We start from the raw sequence: 22,510 nt of genomic DNA, 5'->3' as shown, positions 1-22,510 counted from the left end.
CCACTGGTTTACAATAAAAAAAAAAGAACAACATAATAAAGAATCAAACAAAAAAAAAAAGGATATGTGAAAACTCTTAGAAAAGTTACTAAAGAGAATAATAACCTCATATGTTCCTTCTGATTAATAGACACTTTCCCTAATTTGCTGAAGACTAAGTTGCAGATTTTTTTCTTTAATAGCATTAAGTGCGTGTGTGTGTGTGTGTGTGTGTGCTGTTTGTGTTGCTGGAAATTGAACTCAGGGCTTATGCATGCCAGGCAAGCACACTACCACTGAACCCCTTTGCCAGCCCTTTTAATTTTTTATTTTTAGACAGGGTCTGGCTAAGTTGCTTAAAGCCTCACCAACTTGCCAAAACTGGCTTTGAACTTGAGATTCTACTGCCTCAGCCTCCCAAGCTGCTGGGATTACAGGCATGTGCCACTGCATCCAGCAGCATTAGATGTTTCTATGAAAATTCTCAAGTAAAATTTTCCAAATTATTGCAAAGAATTTATCTTCTCTGTTTCTAGTTATAATGGACCTGCTATATTCAGTGAGATAAATTGGGTTGAATAAAATCAAATTGGCACACTGGTCAGGAATATGCTATTCCTTCAGAACAAATAAATTTAATTTTAAGTGCCTATTTCTCAACTCTATGGGCTTTAATTTTGAATGAAGGGTATATAACTTTAATTTATGGATATGACCCTTAAAATCTATCCCACAAATCTTTTAGCAATCTAGCACAAACATTTCTATTGAGAGTCTTCTGCTATATTGAGGCAGTATGGCATAGCAATTAAACAAAGTCTCTAAAGTTACCCCACTTAGGTTCATGTCCTGACCCTGGCACTTGCCTGCTTTCTCATCTCAGACTAAATATTTTAAGGCTTTATTCCTTGGCTTACTTATCTGCAAAATGGGAGTAATAATACTTCATAAGATTATTATGCACATTATTTAATGAACAATAAGTTCCTAGTACAGGGCCTAAAACATAGTAAGCACACAATAAATACAGCACATTCATTTTTTTTTATTTTTACAGACTGCATTTTGATTCAATGTGCACAAATGGGGTACAACTTTTCATTTCTATGTTTGTACACAATGTAGATTCACACCATTCATGTAATCATCCATGTACATAGGGTAATAATGTTACCAGCACATTCTTTTTTTTTAATTCATTTTTATTGTAAAAAATGGGATACATCTTGTTAGCACATTCTTGAAGTAAGCAATTTTCAGTTAACACTTGTGCATGGAAAATAGTTTTAAAATAAAAGCAGCAATAGGAGTTTTTTTTGTTGTTGTTTTGTTTTTTAACCTACATTAAAGCTTTTTCTCCTGGGGCTGGGGTTGTAGCTCAGTGGTAGAATGCTTGCCTAAGCATGTGTGAGGCACTGGGTTCGATTCTCAGCACCATATATAAATAAATAAGTAAAATAAAGGTCCATCAACAATTTTAAAAATATTAGAAAAAAAGATATTTCTCCTGAGTTCCTTTTTTTTTTTTTTTTTTTTTTTTTTTTTTTTTTTTTTTTTTTTTTGCAGTACTGGGGATCAAACTCAGGGCCTTATGCTTTCAAGGCAAGCACTCTACCAGCTGAGCTATCTCCCCAGCCCCGAGTTCCTTTTAAGAACATTTTTATTGGGTTATAAATAGCTTTCTTTATTTCTAAGAATATCCAAGCCTAAAATTGTTGCCTGACCGATCATAAATCATTTTATGCTGTTAATTAAAATAAGAATAAAATTTCACCAACAGCTTGCAGTTGCAAATAACAGAATTATTACCTTGCAAGAAGAAATGGAACGAGTTAAAGAAGAGAGCTCCTACATATTGGAATCCAATCGAAAGGTGAATCTTAACTGGATTTATAAAACCTTCATAGAGAGTATGTGAATGTGTTAGCAATAGGGAGCAGCCTCTAGAGAAGACGAAGACATTTGCATGTATCACTCACAGTTTTTACTTTGTCTCTATGCATAACTGAGTGCATGATGAAGGGACTGGAAGGGTTTTGCCCTTTCCCTTAAATCACACTCCTTGGCTTTCCTCTAGGTACATAATGTTTAGCTTCAAGAAAGTCTAATTTCATTCCTTTTTTTTATTAATGATTTTTACCATAACTAAATGATATTTGTGATATTAAACATGCCATTGTTTTCGTACTATGTGACTGTTTTGTTAAGGACACTTCCTTTATCTCCTATCACTGGGAGTCACCATATAAATTAATTTTCTAGGTAACTTTATCCCCTAAAGAACCAAATATTTATACACATCTAATTAAATTTTTGTGAACCTTTTATATATTGCACTTTCCCAAGCTGCCTTAGAAGACATAATTTATATCCATAATTTTAAAGTATTACAATTGTTCCTAACAAGTAATTTTCTCTGTGAGAACAAAGGCAGTTTTGTATGTGTAGGTTCTTTGACTAATGCATAGACTTCAAGAAATCACTGTGAATGCTCAGAAGAGTATAAAGACCTACTTATTTTTAACTTTGATCGCTGGATAGTTGAAGACATGAGACATGAGATCTCTGGAGAATTAATGTAGTATAATTTAAACCTTTAGCCAGCTCATGTTTTAAAGTAAATACTGTTTTTCTTAATTTAAAGACTGATTTTTAAAACATCTAAGACTTGTTTTTTGTTTTGTTTTGTTTTGGTTTGGTTTGGTTTGGTTTGGGTGATTTTGTTTTTGTTTTTGTTTAGGGGGATACTGGGAATTGAACTCAGGGGCACTCAACCACGGCCACATCCCCAGTCCTGTTTTGTATTTTATTTAGAAACAAGGACTCACTAAGTTGCTTGGTGCCTTGCCCTTGCTGAGGCTGGCTTTGAACTTGTGATCCTCCTGCCTCAGCCTCCATAGGCATGTGCCACCACGCCCAACCATAAGACTCATTTTGATAACTTTTTTTTTTTTAAAGGTACTGGGACTTGAACCCAGGGGAACTTTACCACAGAGCTACATCCCCAGCCTTTTTATTTTTTATTTTGAGACAGAATCTTGCTAAGTTGCTGAGGCTGGCTTCAAACTTATGATCTCTTGCCTCAGCTTCCTGAGAAGCTGGTATTATGGCATGTACTACCATGCCTGGCTCTGTCTCATTAACTTATCTTAGGATTTTAAATAAAGGAGCAGGAAACTTCCAATTCAGCCTACCCTTTTTAAATGTACTTTACATCTTCAGTTTCCTTACTGTCTTCATTCATTTTTGTAAGTACTTAGGTATCATAATTTTTCCTTAGTAAATAACAATGCCAGTATCTGCTAATGCTGTGTAGATTATTTAAATCCTTAAATATTCAATACTTTATTTATATTTTCAAGGGTCCTAAGCAAGACAGAACTGCAGAAGGGCAAGCACTAAGTGAAGCAAGAAAGCATTTAAAGGAGGAGACACAATTACGATTGGTAAACTTTGCTTAAGTTCTAGTAGTTCAGGACAAGTGAAAAGGTAATGGCCTACTTAGAGATTTCATCTTACAGACCAAGATCTGGAATATCAATATATAACATTTTTATAATCCCATAAAACTGTTTCTTAACTTTTCTTAACGCACATTCCCTGTGTGGCTTTCTCAAACCACCTCCCCCCTTTTTTTTCTTTTTGCATGTACTGTTTGTATTACAGGAACACTAGGTATATAGAATTTTTTTATCCCCACTCCTCCCTCAGTCCTCATTACTGCAAAGCTTGAGGTGTCTTCTTGGACATCTTCCCCTTAGCAGAAATCAGGAAAATAGATCATATTCTTATTTTTACCTATTACTTCTGAGTTTACTTTCAATCTAAAATATAGATGGAAAAATGTATCATCCAGTATTAGTCTTAAGACTTTTTTTAGAAATTAAAATATATGGCATGTATGTGTTTAAGAATTTGTAAGATATCAATAAACCTTGGTATTAGCATATTAACTTTTCCTGAAGTTCAGATAGGATGACAACAAAAGGACCATCCCCCATATTGTCTCTAAAAATAGAGAAAAGCCCAAAAATAAGGAGCGATTTAATATGTAATAAAAAGTTATTATAAATTAACAGTGTGCTACAGAACTTAAGATTGTCTGAAAACATAATAATGTTATTTTAACATCTTTAAAACAATTAGTATTTGCCTTCTATGTGTTTGCAAATAGATCTCAAAATACTTCTCACAAGGAATGTCCTAGAAATAATGTCAGCATCTTCAGATACAGCATGATTCATTTTATATAATGTTAATCATGTGAAGAAGGGAATCTCAGTTAAGCAGCACATAGTAAAAAATTCTTAAAATTTTTGTGTTCTTTTATCATAATGAGATAAATATTTGTTAAGAAGGCAAGAAACTAAGAAAATAGGCAAAGTACTAGGTACGTCCTAGGCACAACTCAGGTCTCTGTATCTTTGCTGATCTAAATAATGTTGCAATCTTAATGGTTGAAACAAAAAGGAGTTTGATGTTAAGTGTACCTAAAAATTCAGTTGGCCTATTGACAATTCCTAGTAATTGAGATGTTATCCTTGAGGACCCAGAGTGTGTTCTAGGTTCCTTGGGCTCTTGAATATATCAACATTTAAACTTGGGAGAATTGCAACTATTTCAGTTTCTGCTTCTACTATAACACTTATGTATAGTTCTGTAAGGGCATATCAGTTGTCTTAAAGTTCATCAAAGTGCCCTAAGTGTGTGCATATTTTAGACAATAAATAGCATTGTCTTTTCTTAATATTTTGTAATTGTAGATGAACACAGTGCCTTTTTTTAAATATATTTATTTATTTTCATGAAATAAATCATGAACCCACACATGCAGGCAAGCACATTACCACTAAGCCAGAACCCCAGACCTTAGCATTGTCTTTAACCTAGTGATTTTTCAGATTTGTAGATTATCATACTTATCTTAATTATTGTTCATGTCTCTGTAAATGAATGATATTTTTGGCTATTTTACCAGAATATTCAGACCTGAGAGTTTTGATATAACCTTTCCTGTGAAATTTTATTGTTTGTCCTTAGTTGACGAAAGGGAGTATAATCAATTTATTTACCTCTGGTGGCAGGATGTTGAAAAAGAGTTGGAGATCCAGATCAGCATGAGACAGGAGATGGAATTGGCTATGAAGATGCTGGAGAAGGATGTCTGTGAGAAGCAGGATGCCCTGGTGTCTCTGCGGCAGCAGCTGGATGATCTCAGAGCTCTCAAGCATGAACTTGCTTTTAAGCTGCAGGTAGGGGAAATATGAGGAATAGATTCACCAGCTCTCTGAAATACTGGAGCTCCCTCCAGCCCTCTTGTTCTGTAGAATCACACTTAAGAGGGGAGAGTCACTAGGCACTGACACACACCCAGAATCCCAGCTGAGGGGAGGCTGAGACAGGGGGATCAAAAGTTCAAATTCAATCTGGGCAACTTAACAAAACTGTCTCAAAATAAAAAAAAAATTTTAATAATTTTAGTTGTAGATGGACACAACTTTATTTTTTTATGTGATGCTAAGAATTGAACCCAGTTCTTCACAGATGTTAGGCGGAGCCACAACCACAGCCCTCAAATTAGATTTTAAAAAGTACTAGAGATGTAACTTAGTGTTAGATCGCTTGCCTAACATGCATGAGGTTTCACACACACACACACACACACACACACACACACACACACAAAGGATCAAACTTTCATAAGATTCTCAATTGCTGTTTTGAAAAATCAAGCCTACTTCTCATATTATAAAGGGGTTTGGGGTCTTTTTTTATCCTATAATTTATACTGTATCTTAAGATGCCAGCTGAGTTATGTATTCCATTAGATTTTAAATGGAACATGATAAATTGATGAACCTTCTGATGTTATGATAAGGTTACATATGAATAATACTAATTTCAACCAAATTGCTTTGGGGGCTTTTCTTTTCTTTCTTTCTTTCTTTTTTTTTTTCCTTGCCTGGAAATGTATGAGCATTTCTATTTTTCTGTTTCCCACTTACCATCAGGTTCAAAAAGCATGTGTGATTATATTTCAGAATTTTGTTATATTCTATAATTCTTTTCCATACAGAGTTCAGACTTAGGAGTAAAACAGAAAAGTGAACTCAACAGTCGCTTGGAAGAGAAGACTAATCAGATGGCTGCTACCATTAAACAACTGGAACAAAGGTAAAAAGTGCTATTCCTTTAGTCAAATACTTTGAGCTGCCAGTGCTTCAAGTGAGGAGAGTGTGCTCTGCATTTGGCAAATCAAAAATATATGAAATTCTTCCAGCCCTAATCAGACATGACAAGAGAAAGAAAGCCAGTTTAATTTTGTTTTCTAAAACGTCATTGAAAATATTGTTAAGAAAAACATGTAAAGTTAATATTAAAGGTCTATGGCGGAGACTGTTAACTGTTCACCCAGCTTGGATCTCCCTCTCTTCCATTATAATAAAGTTGTATTGTGCACATACACACACACACACAAAAGAACAAAAGAAATGTCAGTCAGCCTGTCCCGACTACTTTGAATATTAGAAATGGGAATTTAACCAATTTCACTGTTGAGTCTTAGAAGTATATCTTACAAGAATGGAAGGAGATTTAAATATGTTTGTAATTGTGTGATTTTATTGTTCATCACTAAAGCCTTTGAATACCTTGGCACTGGGTGATTTAGGGGTTCCAAAAGATAGTTTAGAAATAGAAATAGAAGGCTAGAGTTGTGGCTCAGTGGTAGAGCACTTGCCTAGCACCTGTGAGGCACTGGGTTCAATCCTCAGCACCAAATAAAAATAAATAAAATAAAGGTATTGTGTCCATCTACAACTAAAAAAAATTTTAAAAATAAACAAATAGAAAGATCTATTTTGGATCTTTCCTTTCTTTAACCCTTTTCTCCCTTCTCTCCCATCTCCCTTTTCTGTCTACTTGCTCCTAAATAGTTGTTTAGCTTCCACTGACATCCCCAGTGTATATCTCTCTCTCTGACTTCTATCAGGAGACCAGTCTTGAGTTTTCATCCTCTGATCAGCCATCTCCCACCAGTACTTAGAAGTCTGTCTGCCCAAAAGCATCTCTCTCCCTCTGATAGGCTCTTACTTCTCCATTTGTCTGAAACCACTGTTGGTAACTCAGCAACTAAGAGTAATAATATGGCCGAGATTTCAGAATTGAATGCAGCATGGCACCCAGGATCATTCAGCATTTCCACCTTTAACACCTACTTATCACTCTTTTTTTACTTGAAAAAACTAAACTATTGATTCCTGGATATGCTTTCCACTTTTTTCATCCATTGCTTTTCTGATAGTTCCATCAGTTAGAAATGCCCTTCTCCTTCCTGCTTCCATATTCTTCAGATACATTTTTTTACATTCAACCTCAGATGTTACCCCCTCATGCACACTCCAAAATGCTACTTTTCTTTTTTTTCTCCATTCAGGGGATTGAACCCAGGGGTGCTTAACCACTGAGCCATATCACCAACCCTTTTTTTATATTTTATTTAGAGACAGGGTCTCACTGAGTTGCTTAGGGCCTCACTAAATTGCTGAGGCCCTAAGCAATTTAGTGGTAGAGCACTTGCTTAATGTGTTCAAGGCCCTGGATTCAACTCCCAGTACCACCAAGAAAGAAAAAAAGTTCCCTCATTAAATATACAAGGCATAAATTTGGTAGATATGTGAATGAATGGGTGATTTCTTTTATTCAGATGATTCTTAATGAGGGAAGGTCCTGAACAGCAGTGCATATTTATTGTGAGCTTAAAAGTTAATTGCAGATTTATAAATAAGCTCAAAACCTCTGATATGGGTGATAAATAAAAAGTATCTATAAAAAAGAAAGTTAGCCTAGTACTTGCTCATAGACAGTAATATGTTTATACCAAATCCATTTTAGTGTTTATAAATTGTACTCTTGAGATGTATCACATTTTTCACGGATTTTTAGACTTGGCATTTAAAGCAGACAGAACTAAAATATGACTTACCTCTCTGAGTATTAAGCTGATTATTTCTCTTGCTATCTTTGTTTTTCCTATTTATTCATGTCCTCATTTCCCTTTCACTTAATTTTCATTTTTATTTTATTTGATCTAGTGAAAAAGATTTGGTGAAACAGGCAAAGACCTTAAATAGCGCAGCAAATAAACTGATCCCAAAACATCATTAGGCGTTTCGCAGTTGGTCACCTCACAATATCACAAGTTAATTGTAAGAGGAAGAAATCTGAAACTTATTATGTTTAAACTCTGATTCCATATAAAATGTAACCAAAAGTTGACTTTGTATTTGTTGGACTTTTAAAAATAACAATTATATATATATAGGTTGGGGTTTTTTTCTTATTTTCTCCCCTGAGTTAGAAAATTTGGTGCAAGTTTCTAATTAAATGCCAAATAAACTGAGAAATTACTTCTGAGTTGACCAATAAATAAAAATACCATTTAAAAAGAAAAGCCCAGAGAATTGAGGCTCTGTATATATATTAATGATGCCTTTACAACCTATTCCTTGCTAATATCAGATTCTAGGTGCATCGTTAATGTCTGCATTCAGCAAGCCTGTTCTGTCATTGCAATGTAATGAACTAGAGGTGACTACCATGTAAACTTGGATTCTTCTAAAGTAGTTCTGTGTCTCTTAGGCCATGACCCCTTTTCAATTTTGTTATGTAGGTTTGATCCCCAAACTAAGGATAAGTACTTAGTATTTCATTACAGTTCTATTCTCAGTAACCAAGATTGCTTGCAACTTTTTTGCCTTAGTGACTTTGAACAAAAAGAAAATACAGCATCCTTATATTTCTTTAAAGTACATAGAGATAAATTTAGTAATTAGGTAACTTATGATAACATCATATTGTGGAAGCTTGAGAAAACCCTCCTAATATTTGTCATCTTCTACCTCTGCCACTTTTTTCTGCAATTCCACTTTAGCTCAGAGAGAAAAATTTTAATAAAAACGCTCTTCTCCTATAAACAAAATGCACTATACATTTTTCAGATCTATTCTGCTTTTCCTACTGGAGTAAAGAGGATAAGGCATATACATGAGTAATGATTTCCTGCCTGTTATTCCTTAGTTTCTGATATTAAGAATTTCTGTTATTTGTTGTTTAGATGGGTTTGCTAATGGTTCTGGGAAACTAACAATTTAGTAATTAGAAAAACATTTCAGATTAAGAAATAAATGATAAAGGTACATCTTTATTATTATTTAGTATAAAAATAAAAGTTCCCAGTAGATATCCACAAGCAATATTAGCAGGACTTCTTTTTCTAAGTGACTACCAATCTAACCCTTTCTAGGCTTTACCTTATAAATAATCGTATAAATACTTTGATTTTTTTTTTTTTTAAAAAGCGACTTTTGATGTGGGAATACAGGCCTTTATAATAAGCCTTCATGCTGGCAGGTCTTGTCAAAATGTTTGCGATTTTTTTTGTTTGTTTTTTTGTTTTGTTTTTTCTGATTTTGGTATGCTTTGCAGCATTTCAGCTGCTAAGGTAGGGACAGAGATAACCCATTTGCTTCCAGCTCTTGAAATTCTTTACCTTCTTCTTGGCAAAACCAGAATTAAGAGAGTAAGGTAGATTTCATGTATGTTTTAAAAGCCTTGCACAAATTTGAACCAAAATCAAGTTGAAGAACATACGCCAGAACCAACCATATGAAAGATCCTGTGTTCTTGAGCTTATATTAGTTCTTATCATTTTGCACCTATATAAATAAAATGCTTACTACATTCTTATCCACATCAACCTTTTGTGGTGATGAGTTGCCTTTTCTATGGGCATTTGGAAGGAAGACTCAAACATGAAAATAAAACCTTTTAAATTACACATAGCATGCTTCTAAATTCTATTATATCAAACTCCAAGTGTTTCACCTTCTAAAACATGATTCTTATAGGTGCAAAATTATAAGTTTAGAAGAAAGCATCCATCAGAATCTTCCAGAGAATGTGGCAAGGAGTCTTATAAGGCCCAGTGCTGAATTCTTTATTCACTTAGTCACACATGACTTGGTAGGAATTAAAAGGAAAGAGACAGCCAAACTTGAAAAAGACTTTTCCTTGTATAATAACCTGAAGCCTGGGTAAAGGTTGATGTATAATATCCTATGATTTAATATATGTAGTTTGAGGAAAGGACCAGAAAAATGATAAAATCTCACTTATAAGGTAGTTACCCAATTACAAGTTCCAGTTATGTATGTAAAACAAACAAGAAGTACCAAATCAAGTAGGAAATAAAAATAAATGAAAAAAGTGGATAAAACTCAAATTACTGTGTACTTGAGGTTGGCTTTGGATATGAATTTTTTAAAAAGTGATGTTTTATTGTTGATCATCTAATGACTGTAAACTGTAGTGCTAGAATAAAAAAAAAAAATGGAAAATCAGCTTTTCCTCTGCCTGGTTCACCTTCATCTTGCTTTTCTTTAGAGTTTGTTTCTTCTCCATCTGTTTTCCCTCATAATTTTTTCCCCTGTGTCCTACAAAAAGTTTTTTTTTGTTTTTGTTTTTTCTTCTCTCTCTCTACACCTTCCTCCTTGGGTTATTTTATTTTGTGTTGTGAACTTGGTCTTCCTCCCCACCATGGCTTTTGTTTTTTATCACAAGTTCATATGGCTCACATCCAGATTGCGCCAGGCTGAGCGAGGCCGCCAGTCTGCTGAATTGGACAACCGACTCTTCAAACAGGACTTCGGAGACAAGATCAACAGTCTACAGCTGGAAGTGGAGGAGCTCACCAGGCAGCGGTGAAGGGAGGGCAGCTTGAGCTGACAGGGTGGTCATGGGCAGGTCCAAGGCCAGACGCAAGGAGGGAGTCTTGGGACTTGCAGCCATCTCAGCTCTGTCTTTCTACTGTCCTTTCCCTGGAATTGGAATTCTGAAAGCTTCACATATATCACCATTCCCCAAATCCTGTCAACATCCTTTGTGATTAAAGAATTAGGAAATTAGAGGTCAGGGTCCTAGATAAGTAGTAATGAATAGCCAACATAGCAATAATATTAGTATTTCCTGCATGCCTCCTGTGTGACATGTACTTTACAGAGTTCTTCACCACACCCAGTGTCTTTCATAGGTTATCTTGTTGCCCCCACTTTCAGATGGAGTTAAAGCTTGGGAGGGTTAAGTGTGTCTGAATTCACAGTTAAGCTACTGTGTGGTAACACTATCATTCAAAAACCTGTTTTCTGACTCCAACACTAACCACTCTTCCATATTATATTTCAAATGTGACTCACTTTTGTGCTGAAGTCACTGACTTCAAACAAATGGAACTTCGTTGGATATAAAACCCACAGCTACAGAGATCACTGGTGGTTGAGGGTAGAGTACATAACTTTAAGAGAGACCAACTAATTCTATGAAATGGAACTTTAATAACCATACTTTGATACTGTATCTTACTGAAAATGCTATCGTTTGGTTATGGCAAATACTACTAATTGTCATTCCAGTGACCACAACTCTTCACTAAGAGTTAATATAAAATGCTGACATTCAGAAGTTGCCCTTCCGGCTCTGGGCAGTCCTAGAGTGCATCCATAATCATCCAAGAAAGATTAAGCACGTTTTATGTTTCTTAACCTTATTGGTTTATGGTACTTTAAAGCTTGGCTGTCCGTATGTGTCTGGTAACTTTTAATTCATCGAGTATTAAGACTTAATTACTGAACTTTAAGAGTCTGGCCAAAAAAAAAGTTAAAAAATAAAATAAATATTTAAAAAAGGATTTTGGAATATGAATACAGAAATTCAAATTTTCAATCTTCTCTCCCACCTATCCCAGGAACCAGCTTGAGTTAGAACTAAAACAGGAAAAAGAAAGAAGGTTACACAACAGGAGCACCCCAGAAAAGGGTCAGAAGCCAGAACCCAAGGTGGTAATGTTTGTTATTCTCTTGTTGATTTGCTTTATTTTAATTTTAAGAGGCTATCTGGATGAGCCCATGGGTTTCATACTTTATTGCTGTGGCCCATGGTATAGAGAGAGCAAATGAGCTATACTGGAGAGATGAAAGCTTGATTCCAAGTGTTCCTCTAGGATACTCCCAAATATAATTTCATTTGGAAAGGGGGTTGTAATAATAATTTCCTGTTCATTTTTTTAAATAAGAATTTTGCTGTAGCTTAACAAAAATATGCTGCTTGGATTTCTGCTAATATTTCTAAGTCATGAGAATTTCAGTCTGAGCATACTCAAGGAATTTCTTTTGGAAATAGAGAATGAGGCTTGAGGAGGAAAGTAAAACAGAGTGGTTTTAAAGAGCAGAAATAAAAATTCCTACAGAACATTCTTAAATGGAGATTTCAGGCGAGAAAGCTAAAATTGGATAAGATCAATTTCTTCAAGTAATGAAATCCAAAAAGCATGAGGTACTTTTTGAATCAAACAAACACAGAGAAATTGCCTCCTTTATGTATGTTATTATATATAATAAAGCAAGACCTATAAGATTCTTATTTAAAATTTCTAGAGAAGGAGCTGTTAATTTGCCAGAGAGTTTAAAAAAAAAAAAAATGGTAAATGTGCTAGGCACAGTAGCACATGCCCAGAATCCCAGCAGCTTGGGAGCCTGAGGCAGGAGGATCATAAGTTCAAGGCCAGCCTCAGCAACTTATCAAGGCCCTAAGCAACTTAGCGAGACCCTAAGTTCTCAAAATAAAAAATAAAAAGAGATGGAGATGTGGCTCAGTAGGGTTCAGTTTCTGGTACCAAAAAATTGTAAATGTCAATGTGATGTAGTACCTATTACTAATTTTGTAAAGTGTGTGAAGAGCCACTCTATGTAAGCATGCTGTCTTTATTGTTTTAGTTTAGTGAACATAAAGTCTGAAGGAGTCACAAAGGTGTACTGAAGTCTTACCTTATTTTTTCAGTGATTTTTTTATGTTTTTCAATCTTAAACTGCCTTGTAGTAGAGTTTCTAGAAGGGTAATTATTACATAAACCTCCTTTCCTTGATACTTGAGTGGTCTGAGAACACACATTCCACTCTTGGAAGCAGATGGACTGCAGTTCAAAGCATGCAACAGTGTGTGGGGGTGGGGGCAAATGCGCAAAATTTGTCCCTAAAAACTGCCAAGACAGGGCTTAAGAGCATTGTAGAAATGCAGGTGAAACTTTACATGGTCCTTCAGAGTAGAAAACTCCCTGAGTTACATAGGCTGTACAAGTCGTTGTGGCATTTGGGCATCTACTTGATTGACTTTCCAGAGTATTACACAGTCTGCTAGATATGGCTATGCTTGATTTTACCAGTTTTGCAGAGCTCAGGAAAAAAATCTCATAAGAACTAACTGTTATCTAGGTATCTTGAACCTACTTTACACATAAATAAGACATTTTGAAATTGGGCTATTTTCTTTTGGCAGGATGGAAAGCACAAAATTCAAGAGGAAAATGATAAAATTAAAAAGTCCCTGGAAGAAAACCACAGGTGTTTGTTAATTAAGTATTAAGTAAGATATAAAGTCACTTGGGGGCAGTGGGAAAGAGGGAGCTTTTTTAATATACATTGTCTTTGACAACAGGCAAAACACTGACTTTTAATATTAATATACCAGAAAGACATTTGGAGGGGAAAGTGAATAAATAACACAACCAAATAACATATTAAACTAAACTTATTAGGTTATTTCAGAACAAAGAAGGGTAATCAGGCTGTCCTCTGACTTTTCCTTGACTAATTCCAAGAGTCAACTTAAAAGATTAGTTCTCATTTATACTGAATTGGTATCCCAGGAGAAAGTAGCATAGGTTATAGCATTTCTTAGATTCTTAAATATTCCTGAGTACAGCTTGTTTTCACCTATGTGCTGTTTCAAATACTCTCATTTCCTTCTCTTATTTCTCCTTTTTCTTAAGAATCTGAAACAGCTTAACTTCATTCCTGTTTCTCAGTTTTGCATCTGATCTCACTATGAAAAACATAAGATCATTTCAAGAAAGCTGATTTTTAAAAGTAATTTTAGCAGGTTAGAAATAAAATATATAGTGCCACTGTATCAAAAATTAAGAAGGTTCAACTCTATGACATTCTGGAAAAAGCAAAGCCATGGCGACAGTGAAAAAAAAAAAAAAAAAAAAAACAGTGATTGCCAGTGGCTGAGGGGAGAGATGAGATCGTGGGATCATGGACAATTTTTCAAGTAATGAAGCTGTTCTGTACACTACTATAATGGTGGATATATTGCATTACACATTTGTCCAAACTTATAGAATGTACAACACCAAGAACTCTAGACTGTGGGCTCTGGGTGATGATTATGTGTCAATGTAGATTTACCAGTTGTGACAAATGTACCACTCAGGGGCAGCACATTGACATTGGGGGAGGCTGAAGGTGCAGAAGGACACAGGACGTCTCTACTTTGAATTCAGTTTTGCTGTGAATTTAAATTTGCTCTAAAGTTAAGTATATTTAAAGCAGGGTGAGAGGTTAGTGATAAGGAAAGATAGATAACCATAAAGGGGTTTTGAAATAACTGTATAGTGTCTACTCCAGGGAGCTGTCCCTACCCAGGCTTTGATATCTTAAGAATGAGGTATAGTGTCATCTTGGCTCTCTCTAAAGCAAAGGTAGCTTCTGGGGAAGTTAACAACATAATCCAATGGTAGGCTGACTATGCAGGGACTTAGTCAAAATATCCCCTTCCTTGCTGCCAAGGGCAGAATAATTTCTGGGTCTTTAATTTTGCTCTCAGAGAACATGGTTTAATATAAGACTAACCTTAAACTTCAATCCATCTAGCCCAGCGTGGTGACCCATGCTTGTAATCCCAGAAACTTGGGATACTGAAGCAGGAGGGATCACAAGTTTGAAACCAGCTTTTACAACCTAGCAAGACCCTGTCTCAAAATAAAAATTTAACAAAGGGATATAACTCAATGGTAGAGCCCCTCTGGTTTCAATCCTCAGTACTGCAAAAAAAATAAAAAATAAAGAACATTTATTTATATTTAAAAAAATATATATATAGCCCATCTGACATTACAGATCAACATAGTCATAGGGAAGGGAACTAAGACTGTAAAATTAACCTTCCATATGCCTTTCAGGGTCAGCCTAGTTCCAGTCTAAAATGAAGTCATTAATTGGAACTATCAAGAGTGTCTATTAAATGCCAAGTACTGATTTAGGCCCTGGGAATATAAGCCAATGCTTCATTATACTTATCTGTACTGTACTCTACAGCTTAGAAAGTATGTTTCACGGGATGGGATTGGGACTCAGTAGTAGAGCACTCACCTAGCATGTGTGAGGCACTAGGCAAATTTGATCCTCAGCACCCAATAAAAATAAATAAATAAAATAAAGGTATTGTGTCCATCTACAACTAAAAAAAATATTAAAAGAAAAAGTGTGTTTCACATTCAGTATCTCCTTAAAAATTTAATTCTCTTTCAAAAATGTAACCGTCCATTCCTACTTCACAGATGATAAAACAGGATCATAAAGAGGCTAGGTGACATACTAAGTTGCCTATACTTATCGTATATCTTCTGGTTTTTTAAATATTTTTAGATGTTGATAGACCTTTATTTATTCATTTATTTATATGTGGTACTGAGACTCGAACCTCATGCCTCATGCATGCTAGGCAAGCACTCTACCACTGAGCCCCAACCCCAGCCCTATATCTTCTGTGTTTAAGTACTTTGTACTCACAGGATGGCAACTTCCAGGGTCTATCCCAGCCACAATTGCAATCATGGAACATACCAGTCTTCTTGAGATTGTTGTCCAAGGTATATTTGAAAACCTGGTCCCCACATGGTATATGTCTTGTGATCACACTGCCACTTAACTGAAAAGAAATGAAATGATTGTAAAGTGTGGCACATTTTCCCCAGAACTTCTGGGCTTTACTTCTCTCCTTTAGGTTCTATTCCAAGTTAGAGAAGTCAGGGTTAGCTCAGTGTAATCACATGAAGAAATAGTTCAGCCTGAATGGACTTTCATGTGACAATATCATTCATTTTCCTTTCCCTGATTAATTTGCTAAAGCAAATTGACATTTTATGAATATTTGGGAGAAGAGACTAATATATGACATAGAATAATGGATAGATTTCCATTATAATAGATAGAAAAAGGCTATTAAAAATATATGTCGCCTCTGGGGTTTTATATGTTAGAAAACATTAATATTGGGCTGGGAATATAGCTCAATGATAGAGTACTTGCCTCAAATGCATGAAGAGCTGTGTGTTAAGTTCTTAACACCATGAACTGGAAAAAAAAAAAACCATGAATGTTATTTTCTTGGTAGGAAAAAGGAAGTGTAAAATATAACTCAATCTGTTTGTAAATGGGAACCATAATGCAGATCAAGGGTCAGATTCCAATAATAGATTTAACAACCAAAATGTCCAAAATCTGGGAGGTCATAATTAATAATTCAGTTGTTCCTCGCAATATCAAAGAACTCCAGTATTGCTTGTTTGGCAAACTATTTGTCTTCTGATCATTTACTAAAATGATATAAATGGAAATATAGTAAATTGGTATTTGTTATGATTTTTTGTTTCTACATTGTAGGCTGCTGTCTCACCCTACAGAGGAACAGGTAACTGAGCCTCCCATTTTAAAACATCTTGTAAAATTATGAAGTTGGTGCACCATGCCTACCCAGTAAACAGTATGAGAACAAGATAAATGCTATAGTCCTCTGCGTACCATCCTTTTAAGAATGTCCTAAATAATGTATTGCCTAAAGCTTGCATACATGTTGGAAAACGTAAATGCCAACATTTTCTTGCTAATAAAAAGGAAATATAAGTCCAGATCTGTTTGTAAATGAGAACCATTATGTAGGTCAAGGATCAGGAAGTAGCAAAGCCTTGAGCAATTTGCTACAATTCTCACTTCTTATTTGAAATTATCTCTTGACGTACTTTGAGACCTAGGCTCTCTTTCCTTTACTTTTTCCTTATATAAAATGGAAATAAAAAATACTTTTTGATCAGTTAGAAATAAACAAATGCATATAAAATACAAATATAATAGTCTGATAACTCCACAAGAAAGACCATAAGTGCTACTGTGCTTGAGTCACTCTATGACTTAGCTATTAGGATATAAAATGAAGCCCACTGCTTTCCCTTTTTGAGGGTAGAGTAAAACAAGAAGGATAGGACAGTTTTTAAAACTTTTTTTTTTACTTTATGCTTCTGTGTGCTTAAATTTTCTATTTAAGAAATAAAACCATTTTTTTAACCATGTTGTTTTATTATAAAAATTAAAAGTTGGGGGCTAGAGTTGTGGCTTACTGGTAGATCACTTGTCTAGCATGTGTGAGACCCTGGGTTCAATCCTTAGCGCCACAAAGAAATAAATAAAATAAAAAGATCCACTTAGGATTTTAAAAAATTAAAAACTGTAAGGATAGTGTTAGGGTTATAAGAGTTATATCAAGGTGGTAGGAATATGTGAATTTTGTTTCTTTAGTTTCCAGATGGTCTGTAGTGTGGCTACAGTAGCTAAAAATTATGTAGATAAAAATGCATGTTCTGGCCAAGCATGATGGCACACACCTATAATCCTAGTACTGGGGAGGCTGAGGCAGGAAGATCACAAGTTCAAAGCCAGCCTTAGCAATTTAGCGAGGCCCTATCTCAAAAAATAAAAAGGTCTGGGGGATGAGGGTCACTGGTTAAGTACCCCTGGGTTCATTCCCCAGAACCAAAAAAAAAAAAAAAAAATGCATGTTCTGAGAACATTCATGTTTCTGGTGCTGAGGAAAAGTAACTGACTCACTGTGTGCTTTAGGATCAGCCACTGCTCTCTGAAAAGCCACAGATGTGTCAGCTATGCCAGGATGACAGCCTAAAAAAGGTAACTGGTGAGAAATGAACAGGTTCTTCATGGGAATGTTCACTGCACCACTAGCCCCCTTTCCAGGAATAGCAGGGACTTTGTCGTGTAGAGCAGAGTACATTCCTTGGTGCCAAGCGTGAGGTGGGAAACCAAGGGAGCAAGTGTTTATCAGGTACCTAGTCTTTTTGAGTCATAGTAATTCATGTTGGCAAATGGTATGAATAATTATACATATAATTTTAAGCAAATAATTTTATTTAAACATGGCACTTATCAAAGTGACTCGAGTCATAGTGATGAAAAAGTCCTGTCTCAATCTGACTTTAGGTCCAAAGTCAACACTCCTTCCAGTATTTCAACCTGCTCTGAACAAAGGGAAATGAGCTCTTCCCACAGTCCTCAGATCTCTGCCTGAGTACATTGCCAGTTTGTGATAGTAGAGTGTAGACAGGATGAAGGAAGCATTCAGAAAGGAGTGTCCTTGATAGCTGGGACTGTACCTTGCTAACAGTATACTCCCAGCATCTCATATGATACTCAATTCATAGTACATGCTCAAGAAATGTTAAGTACAAGTGAGTACAAAAAACAAGTACTTGGAAAAGCATGAGAAATTTGCCCAAATTCTGGGTTACATCACCATTTTTGATCATGCTGAATTTTAGCAAACAAAATTATTATTATGATCTAGTCTTTGCTTAGCAGAACCAGATAATGGATGAACTGCCTTTGAATATTAGAAGTTGCAGTCACAGAAATATGTTCCAAAAGAGAAGAAATTGCTAATCAAATTCCAACTTTCAGAGCCACTGAGAGGAACTTCACTATGTCATTGGAAAAGTTTTCTCAGTTTTCAAATGTTAGTGACTCCCCCATTCCACTGCACCCTAGGAAGATTAATTGCTTGGGATGAAAGTAGTATTTCATGGGGGGAATTATTCCTCACGACCTTTTATGATGAGTTCTGTGCTCCCTGTTCAACCATAGCAGTGACACTACCGTCATAACAAACATGCTCTCCAGTGCTTGGCCGCTAAAGATTCAGAATGTCTATAGAGACCAGCTTCCCTATTAAACATGATGGAGGTAGCTGTGCGCCTGCCTCGCCGATATCCCAAGTAATGTGCTTATAGAGCATCACAAGAAAGCATTAAGCACATGAGTGTGTTAGGAATTCTGTTTTCAATTCAAAGTCAGCAAATTTTTTAATCCTAGGCTGTTCACCAAAGCCATTGCTAGGTTACTGCCTTATTGTATATGCTTAAGTACTTGCAAACTAAATTAGCCCACCTGAAAGTCATGTCAGGCTCGCATGTATGAAATGTATTTTCAAGACTGAACAGTTTCTGTGTTTGTGTTCTTTTGAATGTTGTGGCATTGCTGCTTCTCTTCATTTAGATCCAACAACTAGACATGAACTTCTTTGAGTTTAGTCAGCTTCTACCTGGCACATAGCAAATAATCAGTCCGTACTTGATTAGGCATTGAGCACTGACCATATTCAGCCTTTCTATCCTATGCATTCTTTGCCTTGCTTTTCTTTTCCCCACCTAACTTCCTCTTCTCCTTGTAGAATGTGTGTAAGAACTGCAGAGGAACCTTCTGTAATGCCTGTTCAACAAACGAACTGCCTCTTCCCTCAAGTATCAAGCCTGAGCGAGTTTGCAATCCCTGTCACAAGCAGCTGATGAAGCAATACTCCACCAGCCCATCATAAGGCTGGAGAAGGGACCTGGAACAAATTCTCACACAGGTGCATCTTCTACCTGTTAGATGTTAGGACCCCTAAAGCCAAATTCTGAAAATCATCTAAGTTGATAGGAATGATTTAGGTAAACCAGGTCCAGGGAGAAAAGGCAGTGGTCAGGTTTGCTGGAAATTTTGCTCATTTTCCCTAATGATTGTATAAATAAAAAAAAAGTTACTGAGTTGGGCCTTTCTTCTGTAAATCTAACAATCCCATTTTGAAGGGCTTATTTTGTTTCTTGGGAAAGGCTGTTTTTTTGAGTGTGGGGTTGATGTAATAGGAAGAATCCAAGCATATAAGAATTTAAAGAAAGGAGCTGGAGATGTGGCTCAGTGGTAGAGCACCTCCCTAGCATGCACTGTAAGGTGAAAACAAAAAAGAATAGAAAATTGATCATCTTCCGCTATTACATTTGTAGCTTCAAGAGGGAACAATAAATGTTAACTGAGATCAGAATGATGTTACCTATTTTCCCAGGTGCTGCTAGACATAAACATTGTTTCCTCTTTACTCCCATTAACTACCTCTTTACATATCTCTACCGAACTGTGAACCCAAACTCAGGGAAATTAGAGAGTAATATAAATTCTGAATGTATTGAAAACAATATTGTGTAATATATTATAATTTCAGGACCAGAATTTTCTGGTCTTGGCCTACAAGTACTTTCATTATCAGAACAAGAAAGAACACTGTTATTTTTCCACTTAATGACTTCAAATGTAAATAGCTGCCTTTTTCAGAGTCCCCTACCACAAAATAAGCCATCTCTTTCCCAGTCTCCTCTTCTTCTTCATGTCATAAGGGAAATTGTAAGCAGTACTGATTGAAGCAAAGCTAAGTCAGGTATAGAATAAAGCAGATTTAATTTGTTGATGGCTGAGAGCAGTTAGTTCATATTTATTAAATTATTCCTTGAATAAGGAATTCCTTATTCTGAACCAAGAGTCAGAACTGGTAGGCTGGTTTCTTGGGAAGGACAATACTCAAACATCTCCTAGTAACAGATTGGGAAAAGGCAGTTGCACTCAACAAGGAAAAGAAAGAAATGATTATGTTACATATGTCTAGATTGTTTGATTCTAATGAAGACCTGAGAAGAAATTATTCTATGACTGGTTTAGAATGCAGGGGTAAAAACATAAACATCCTGGAACCATGTTATTTGATAAATTCTATCTCTTAAATAGGGTTTCAGCCTGGGAAAGAGTTGTTATTCCAGAAGTCTAGCCTGTTACTTGGTGACACTAAAGAATACCTGAGGAAAATAAAAATTAATAATTCTAGCCTCGTTGGTTGTCTCTTATTTCCTTTAAATAACTTTGTGTGTGAGAGGGCCTTCCTTTTTTGGGGGGAAAGGGAATGGTCAGGGGGGTACGTATGTGAGCCAGCACCGGGAATTATCCTTAGTTGGCAAATGTTATTTTATAATTAGTTTTGAATTAAATTGAAAAGAGACAACTCCATAATTAGGAATATAGAGACAAAAAAGGAATTAATTATTTGAGTGTTCATTTAGAATTGCAGCTGCATGGCATGGTGATGCGTGCCAGGATACTGGCAACTCATAAGCCTGAGGGCAGGATTGCAAGTTCAAGACCAGACTCAGCAAGACCCTGTCTCAAAATAAATTTAAAAGGGCTGAGGATGCAGCTTAGTAAGTAGAGCACTCCTGAGTTCACAAAAAAAAAAAGTTTTATTGCACATAGTTAGCCATTTCTTATACACTAAAAACTACAAAATGGTGCAGTGACTGGAGAGCTGTATGGCAATTTCTAAAATTAAGCACAGATTAGCAGCAAACCCATTTCTGTGCATATACCCAAAAGAATATAAAGCAGTAGCTCCTAAAGATAGCTCTGTATTTGTGTTCACAGCAGCATCATTCATAGTAGCCACACACACAGTGAAATAGTATTCAGTCTTAAAAGCAATTTAATGAGTACAGAGTTTCAGTTGGGGAAGATGAAAAGTTCTGGTGAGAGGTAGTTGAATGCTAATGTAAATGAACTTAATGCCACAGAACTATACACTCTTTTTTTTGCAGTGCTGGGGATTGAACCCAGGGCCTTGTGCTTGCAAGGCAGGCACTCTACCAACTGAGCTATATCCCCAGCCCAGAACTATACACTCTTAATGGTTAAAATAATAAACTTTACATATTTTTACCAGTTTTTTAAAAATTGTACATTCCATATGGGTATAGAAAATAATCACAAATGTATATTTGGGGTTATTAAATACACACATAGTTCTGTGCATTGAGAGCTTAACCGTGGGCATACCCAACATTCACATGTTGTTTTCTAATATAATTCTCCAATAAAAGGAACCAAAGGAAAGCTGGGGATTTAGCTGAGTGGTAAAGCACTTGATTAGCATGCACAAAACCTGGGCTTGATCTCAGTCCCACAAAAAAAGAAAACTGAAAAGGAGTCCAAGGGCTTCTTGGAGAAATGGCTGGGACATTCCAGATCTGGGGCATCTTGTGCCTGAAAGTAAGGAAGTGTACACTACAAACAAGAGGGACAAAGGAGTCTTCTGAAAGATCTCCCAGTGGTCAAAGATGAAACATTCTGAGCAACAAAGTAACATTATAGGAGTATAGTAAAATATAAGTATCCTGAGTCCATATTGATATAAATGACCAAGTCAAAACATGACAGCTCCTATACAGGAAAATTTTGAACAATTTATGTAGGTAATTCCACCCACTTCAAGGTGAATGAGCTTAATTCCCCACCTCTTGAGTGTGGACTGTGTTCAGTACGTTTCTTCAAATTTTTAGAATATGAAGAGGAGAGTAATTATAGTAATCTAGCAAACACCATCTTGGCCAGGTCATCAAAATTTGCAGTGGCATCAATAATATGTACCCTTGATGTGATGTGAAGAGAATGCCCTTTTTGATCTTCCCAAAAAGCTCCAGGCCAAGCAGAAGAAAAAAAAG

General features: G+C 35.8%; 1 protein-coding gene across 14 annotated transcripts in view; it reads left to right on the top strand.

The window, feature by feature from the left end:
• Window positions 1-20,920, top strand: part of RUFY3 (RUN and FYVE domain containing 3) — a 76,020-nt gene extending 55,100 nt beyond the window's left edge. For 4 of the 14 annotated variants that reach the window (XM_079152983.1, XM_079152982.1, XM_079152984.1 and 1 more), the window contains 5 exons: window positions 1,760-1,852; window positions 3,342-3,425; window positions 5,064-5,231; window positions 6,056-6,153; window positions 8,073-9,328. In XM_079152983.1, the coding sequence (XP_079009109.1) occupies window positions 1,760-1,852; window positions 3,342-3,425; window positions 5,064-5,231; window positions 6,056-6,153; window positions 8,073-8,145 (516 nt within the window). In that variant the 3' untranslated portion in view covers window positions 8,146-9,328. Of the gene's footprint in view, window positions 1-1,759; window positions 1,853-3,341; window positions 3,426-5,063; window positions 5,232-6,055; window positions 6,154-8,072; window positions 9,329-10,599; window positions 11,706-11,779; window positions 11,871-13,365; window positions 13,453-16,535; window positions 16,564-17,765; window positions 17,832-19,386 lie in introns of those variants that run through there. The other 10 variants (XR_013766033.1, XM_079152981.1, XM_079152988.1 and 7 more) reach the window with 10 other exon arrangements.
• The last annotated feature ends 1,590 nt before the right edge of the window (window positions 20,921-22,510 follow it).

The sequence above is a fragment of the Sciurus vulgaris genome (genome assembly GCF_902686455.1).
Source record: "Sciurus vulgaris genome assembly, chromosome: 9".
Taxonomy (NCBI): Eukaryota; Metazoa; Chordata; class Mammalia; order Rodentia; family Sciuridae; genus Sciurus; species Sciurus vulgaris.
The sequence above is the reverse complement of the archived record's forward strand: the minus strand, read 5'-3'. Positions and strand labels throughout refer to the sequence as shown.